The 7,668-nt window shown below is 44.8% G+C and overlaps 1 protein-coding gene across 1 annotated transcript in view; it reads left to right on the forward strand.

Moving 5' to 3' along the window:
• The first annotated feature begins 301 nt into the window (after nt 1-301).
• Nucleotides 302-7,668, forward strand: part of Nkrf (NFKB repressing factor) — an 18,015-nt gene continuing 10,648 nt past the window's right edge. Inside the window, exon 1 of the mRNA XM_005368889.3 lies at nt 302-972. Within this exon, the coding sequence (XP_005368946.2) occupies nt 707-972 (266 nt within the window). The 5' untranslated portion in view covers nt 302-706. The remainder of the gene's footprint in view (nt 973-7,668) is intronic.

Here is a 7,668-nt window from a genome sequence, read left to right on the forward strand (position 1 = left end):
TTCCAAAGGACACAGCCTCAGAATCGCGCCACTTAGAGACTCAGATAGAGCAGACGGCCAGGCAGCACTGCTAACTAATCACCTGAGGGCACCTGCCAGGGACTAAAAGCCATCACTGTGTTAGGGAACCTCAGACGCCTTCTTCAGTTCCCACTCCGGAGTCTCCGCCCTCCGCTGGTCACCAGAGTGCGTCAATGGAGAGTAATCGTCAGAGGAAGGGAAAAAATGTCCACCACGCGAGATTTCGCGGCGGGATTTCGAAGTTGGAGACCGGCTGCGGCGCGTGCGCAGTGGTCTCACAACCTCGGGGTGGCACGCGGGGAGGTAGGCTGAGACATCTGAGCCGGGGAAGCCGGCGTACTGGTGCTGCTTCTTTTTTCTCTTGCCGCTACTCTCTCAGTGTGTGGGTCTTAAAAGTCCCAGGAGGCGCGGAGTAGCGAGGCTCAACTCCGTCGGTGTGTGCGCCCGGTATAATAAAAAAGCCCTCACGTTCCCACAGTAGTTGGAGCGGTGCGGCCGCCGTGGCGACAGGGATTGTTGCTCCCGGTCCCCCTGTGATCGTAGCCCCCAGGCACACACTCCCGTCCCCCGAGATTCGGTCTCGAGCCCTCACACAGGTCCGCCCCTCCCCGCCACCGCCTCGATTGCCTGCGGCCAGTTTGCCGGCTTCGTCCCTGGGGGGCGTCCCCACACTGAAGCAGAGAAGATGGCTGGAGGACGTCTGCTGCTGGGGGGCGACTTCCTGTCGCCGCCGCCGCTGCCCCCCCTCCCGCCGCCGCCGCTGCCGCCCCTCCCGCCACCCCCGCCCGAGCCAGTGCTGGAGCAGTGGCGCTATAGCCACGAAAGTGACTGGCAGTGGGCTCTGCGGCGGAGCTTCATCTGTCGGCACCTGCACCGCTATCCCGGCGCTGCCCTCGACCAGCTCCTCGCTCTCTCCGCCGCCTGGACCAACCACGTTTTCCTGGGCTGCAGGTGAGTCTGGTGTGGGGCGATCGAGTTAGGGACAGGGTGGGAGATGAGTGACGAGGGTCGGGCTTGGGGATGGGGGTGAGGGACGGATGGTGGAGTTTGGGTTACGGGATAGCCCAAGGGAAGGAAAGGGTCAGCAGAAGCGGTCCAGATAGGAACAGGGGCAGGATGCGGATGATGGTAGCTTGGAGGCTTAAGATTTGAAGATTTGCTAGAGAACACGAAGAAGCTTCACTAGTAGGTTGGGGGGTAGGGTGGGTGACCGTGGTGGCAGGCAATGAATGACATGACAGCACATGAGGGCACAGAGATGCCCCTCCAGGACCAGAAATGGAGATGAAGTAGCTCCTAGAAGAGGATTATTGAGAGTTAGTCGTGGTGATTGGTGCTCAATAGCAGAACCTCAGACCTGCATAGGGTCTTCCAAGGATGCGGCATCCGCAGAGGATAGTCGATGGGGCTTCAAGGGGAGAACAAACTCCGCAGCTCAAATACTAGTCTCCCGGCCACTCTCTTCCATCTCCACTAGATTAAATACCCTCCTCTCCTTGCACCCCCTCCCCAAGCCAGGTCTTAGAGTCTTCTCCTGGGGAGGCGGTGTGTCAGGTCTCTGACCTGCAGTGTCAGGCTTGCTTGTAGATTTGCGCATAACATACTCAAACAAAGAAGTGAATCTATCTGCTGTAAAGATGCACCTTAAATGGGCTAAGAAGAATTAGCATTTCACTTCTGGATGAGGTCTTAGGGGTGTATATGTCTCTTTCTCTGGTTCCTCCTTTCCTAGAATCTGGTGGCTTCTAAACAGGCCTCTTGGAAAGCACTTTGTGTTCTGGGGAGACTGCGGTATGGTTTCAACGCAGTTTTGGTTTTGTGTGTGTGTTTACCAGGGTGCTTGGGTCCTCTGTCCTTCAGAACCTCGAAATTGGCCTTATCCTAGACTAATTCCTTCAGAAGACTGGAAAGCGTCTTTTTTTTTTAAATATTCCTGCCTAACAGTCAATTTGTTTTTATTAGGAAGATGAGAAATTCTGGAAAATGATCAGATTCGATTCAGCCAGATCAGTTCTAGGAATAACTGTAAACAACGCAGATGAAATTGTCTGCTCCTACCTTAATTGCTGAACATGGCACCCAGCGTGAAACTTTGCTGTCACAGAGTTTTATTTTTTCTGTCTTCTCTAAGTTGACATAATTTCTGCCTCTAGAGATAGTGATCATTTCACTGGAGGAGCTGGGAAAGCCTCAACAATTAGTCATCAGATAAATCTGATTTCCCTAGCGATGTTCTTGCAGTAAAAAAGGTACCTTTATCATATAGTCCTAAGTCTTAATACCACAAAAGGCTATAGGGAATCAGAATCCTAAAGCATCTTTAATGGGGGAGGCTAACCGTCCTTTGTGTTCATAACTAAACTTACCTTCCTGCTAGAATACACGTTGGGAGGGGGAGGACTTTACTCTCTTTTTCATATGCACATCTTTGTCTTCAGTGCCTCACAGATATCTTGTGCAGTATTCTGCTTTAGCATAATATCTGCTCAGTAAATGTCTGGGCAGTGGTAGATGTAGACAGCTTTATAGTATATAGCATATTTTCAACCCTTTCTTTCCATCTTATTCACCATCCTAGAGGTTAGGAAGTATCTCCCTCTTACAGCTAAATCAATGAAGGCAAAGAAGTTAAGTTTCTGTGCAAGGTCTCACAACTATTTCTAGTCTGTTGCTCTCTCCACCGAGACACAACTGCTGTGTTTAGGAAGGATGCATAAACAAAAGCAGGTAACTGACGGAAGTCAAATCTCTCAATCTCAGGCTTCTATCCCACGAATAGCAGCTTCATGCATAACCAGAGTATGAACACAAACCAAGTGCATAGTAGTTGACCTTAAAAGCTCAAGCACCCAGGATGTGTGTGTGCCTATCTGCAAACCCTTTGTTTGGAAGTCAGCATGATGCAGTATGCCTACATCACAACAATTACGATAGAGCTATGAAATAGATGAACTGGAAAGAATTGTTTGCATTATACCTGACTGTTCTACATAGAATGGGAAGAGCCCAAGACAACTTTGGAAGTTAGCAACTCAGCATGGTCTTCTCCTTTAGGCTTTGTTAGCTCTTTCCTTGGGTGCATAAAATCTACATTCTCAAAGTTGGCAGGGTTATTTTTGTTTTGTGTGACAGACTGCTCTTTTTTTTTTTTTTTTTTTTTTTTGAGACAGGGTTTCTCTGTGGCTTTGGAGCCTGTTCTGGAATTCATTCTGTAGACCAGGCTGGCCTCGAACTCACAGAGATCCGCCTGCCTCTGCCTCCCGAGTGCTGGGATTAAAGGCGTGCGCCACCATCACCCGGCTCAGACTGCTTTTTTCTAAGTAAATGCATTAGTGTGGTGGCACAGCCCTTTGTAAACTCAAATTTTTAATTAGTTGTTCAGGGGATTCCATTTGATTAGGAGATGGGATAAAAAAAAGAATATCTGAAAATTCTATCACTTAGAGCAAGAAGAACTCGAGTGCAGGGATTCAGAGCGTGTTTCATTCCTTTTGGTGATAGTGGCCATTTCCATGGGACAGATTTGAATGTGTGTGCGTGCATGCGTGCGGGTGTGTGAAATATGTTTATGTAGTGAGTACCCTTGACTGTGAGGCCAGAGATCGGGTTGGGTGTCATCTCTATCGCTGTCTGTTTGTTTGAGAAAAATTCATGGAATCTAAAGTTCACCAGTTAGCTTAGAGTGACTAGTCTCTGAGCCTCTGGGATCTGTCTGTCTCCTTTACGAATAATGTGATTATAGACCGTGCAGTGTGTCACCTTGCCCTGGTTTTACATGGGTGCTGGGGATTAAAACTCAGGTCCTCTTCTGTAGCAAGCATTGAGCCATCTCTCCAGCCCTTTAATGTCCTCTTGACTCTATAATTGTGGTTCTTACATAGAAGCATGCAGCAAAACACCTGTTTTGGATCCTGTGTGTGCTAGCACAAGACTTTCATCCTTGTGCTCAGGACCTGAGAGTGAAGCAGGATGGCGAGTTTGGCTTGCCTGGACTATAGAAAGATCCCCTGTCTAAAATAATAACAACAAGAATAATCACCTGTTAGGTTCATTAAAAGACAGCTTCCTGGGCCCCTACTCCAAGACTTCCAAATCAGAAGGTGTGAAGAAGGGCCTTAGAATTTTTATTTCTGTCAGGTTACCAGATGATCCTTATACTTTGACTTGAGGACCAGAGTGAGCAATTCTACTTTATAGGATAAATAAAGTTTTGCAATCTGCATTTTTGTGAGACAAACTCTCACGCAGCCCAGACTGTCCTTGAACTTGCCACATAGCTGAGGATGATCTGCAAGTTCTGCTTTTCTTGCCTCTGCATCCTGAGTGCTGAAATCATGGGGTGCCCTGCCATGTCCGGTTTATCTGGTGCTGAGGATTGAACCGAGGGCTTCGTGAAAGCTGACCAAGCACTCTTTCAGTTGAGCTGTGTCGCCAGCCCTCCACTTTTTAATAATCTTTCTTCATTCAAGTAACCAAGAAGCTCAAAGCTCCCTTTACTTTTTCTGTTTTATAAAAGCAAGCCACCTATCAAGAAATGTCGCTTGATGTGATGGCCCATACCTGTAATCCCAGAATTTAGGAGTCTGGGACAGGAAGAATTTTCTGAGAAATTTCTAAAGCAGTTCAAACCATTAGTCTTGTGGCTAATGCAAACTTACAGTCCTTTGATCAGCTACATATATGACACTTCAATAATCGTGCATATCAAGGCCCGGGGTGTCTGCAGCTTTTACTTACACAGTATAGCTAGTGTGTTTACTACTGTATTTGTTTTGCAGGACTGAGTGGTAGAATTTATAGTCTCATGCCTGTTAGCTAAAAACTGTACCACCGAGATCCACCCACAGCCATTTATGAAGGCACAAGTCAGCCAGGCGGTGGTGGTCTTTAATCCCAGCACTCAGGAGGCAGAGGCAGGTGGATCTCTGCAAGTTGGAGACCAGCCTGGTCTACAAGAGCTAGTTCCAGGACAAGCCCCAAAGCTACGGAGAAACCCTGTCTCAAAAAACAAACAAATAAATAAGAAGAAGAAGGCACAATGTCCAGATTCCCTGGCATATGCAATTTTCCAGTCCTAATCCATAGGATTTAGAAGCAGTTCTGGCATACAAATCCTGGCTTATTTGTGTTAACCTATTAATAGAGAAATGACATGAAATTAACTTAGCTACCTTGACTTCTTTTCCTTGATGCATTCTGAAGCGTTTGGAAAGTAGATTCCAGTTAGATATATATTGTGAAATTTAACTTTACACATTGATACACAAGTCACTAAGGAAAGCAGAGTGGGGTTTTTTGAAAATTTCACTGATAGTCGATACATATATTATTAACTTGAAATATTAAGCATCTTTTTAAAATATATTTGTTTGTTTGTTTGTTTATTATGTATACAACATTCTGCCTCCATGTATGCCCACACACCAGAAGAGGGCACCAGATCTCATTACAGATGGTTGTGAGCCACCATGTGGTTGCTGGGAATTGAACTCACAACCTCTGGAAGAGCAGCCAGTGCTCTTACCACTGAGCCATGTCTCCAGCCCAACATTAAGCATCTTGTAAGTAGTTTTGAATGTCACATTTTGTGTTTTGAAGCCCTAATTTTTATTTCTCTTTCTTTTCTTTCCTTCTTCCCTTCCTTTCTTTTTTTCTTTCTTCTTTTTTCCCCCAAGACAGGGTTTCACTGTGTAGCCCAAGCTGTTCTGGAACTCACTTTGTAGACCAGGGTGACCTTGAGCTCATAGAGATCCACCTGCCTCTGCCTCTTTTTTGTTATATTTTTTTGTTGTTGTTTGTTTAGACAGGGTTTCCCTGTATAGCCTTGGCTGTCCCAGACCTCTATAGATGAGGCTGTCCTCAAATTCACAGAGATTCACCTGTCTCTATCTCCTGAGTGCTGGGTTTAAAGACGTGCACCACCACTTCCTGACTCAGCCTCTGCCTCTGGAGTCTTCTGTTTAACTGGAGAGTTGACTCTGGTTAAGAACACATGCTGTTGTTTCAAAGGACCCAGGTTTGATTCCCATCACCCACATGGAGGTTTACCATTTTCTCAGGTACCAGGCATGCATGTGGTACACATACATACAGACAGACGAAACACTCAGGCACATACAATAATAACAATAATAATAAGTCATGGGCCACTACATCTAGCTTTTAAGTTTCTAATCTCAGCATTTTAATTTAGATTTAGTAGAGCTATTTAATGTTTCTAATCTCAGCATTTTAATTTAGATTTAGTAGAACTATTTAATATATTTGCAAAAAATCTTATAAGCATCTGTTATTGAATATTTCCTAAATTTCAGGTGCCATTGTGTTTAATGATTTATGTTTCTCTTGTAGCTGTGCACATAGATGCAACTGTCTTGTGACCAAGACTGTGATATCTATGAAGAAAAGTATATTGCCCATTATAAATCATCTTTCAATAATATGCTAGACATGGTAGGTGAGTTAAAGAAAGTATTTACAGCCAAACATGTGATCTAATGCACATATAAATATGTAATATGCATGCATTTAAAAATTATTCTTGAGGCCGGGCGGTGGTGGCGCACGCCTTTAATCCCAGCACTTGGGAGGCAGAGGCAGGAGGATCTCTGTGAGTTCGAGGCCAGCCTGGTCTACAAAGGGAGTTCCAGGACAGGTTCCAAAGCTACAGAGAAACCCTTTCTCAAGAAACCAAAAAAAAAATTATTCTTGACTTGCCTTAATATTATGTTACACCATATTCCATAATACAGAACATTATGTAGCCATTAAATCCCAAATGGACTGGGTAATATAGGTTAGTGATAGAATCTGTGCCTCAAGTCTGTGACTTCAGTTTTCAGCTTGGTAAGCCCAAAATAGAATAGATGTGGTAACAGCATAAAGAATCAGCAATGGGAGGGCATAGAAAGCAAACAAACAAAAAGAACATAAGGTAACCCCTTAAATGATACTGAAGTTATCACTGGTTGAGATGTGAAGCTTTTCTTGGTTGGGTTTCTTTAGAGTTAAAGGTATCATTTTCAGTGCATTATGAAAAATCACCAAAGGAGATTGCAATAACTTGACCTTTGTCCTTGGATGGGTATTTGGGAATAGAAATAGAATTCTAGTGATCTTTTTAAAGACTCTAAAATTTTTGCATCGTATTTTGACTAGTCAAGCACTAGATAACATGATAGCCTTTCTGTTCTTATTTAAGCTTGCTGGGCTTCTTTTGTATTCTTTTATATAAAGGACAGAATCTGGCTATGTTGGCAACCTACGCAAGAGTTTATTTTTATAGCCTCTGGGAGATGGTGAATTCTGTAGCAATTGTAATGAATAGGGAGCAATAAATAGGTACAGTAATTACTGAAGCTGGAAGAAACTTGAGAGACAAGCGAATGTGACTGGAGGGAACCCTAGGTATATCCTTCATGTGCACAGCATATTCAGAGTCGGGCTCCGATGGAAGGGCTAGAGAATTTGGACTGGACCCAAGGCAGGTGGCTTGGTTGTACCACCAGTTTTTGCAAATGTGAAATTAGTGGTTTTAAAAGTTGTAAACTTTGGGCTGGAGAGATGGCTCAGCGGTTAAGAGCATTGCCTGCTCTTCCAAAGGTCCTGAGTTCAATTCCCGGCAACCACATGGTGGCTCACAACCAT

Source organism: Microtus ochrogaster, unplaced genomic scaffold (assembly GCF_000317375.1).
Source record: "Microtus ochrogaster isolate Prairie Vole_2 unplaced genomic scaffold, MicOch1.0 UNK42, whole genome shotgun sequence".
NCBI lineage: Eukaryota > Metazoa > Chordata > Mammalia > Rodentia > Cricetidae > Microtus > Microtus ochrogaster.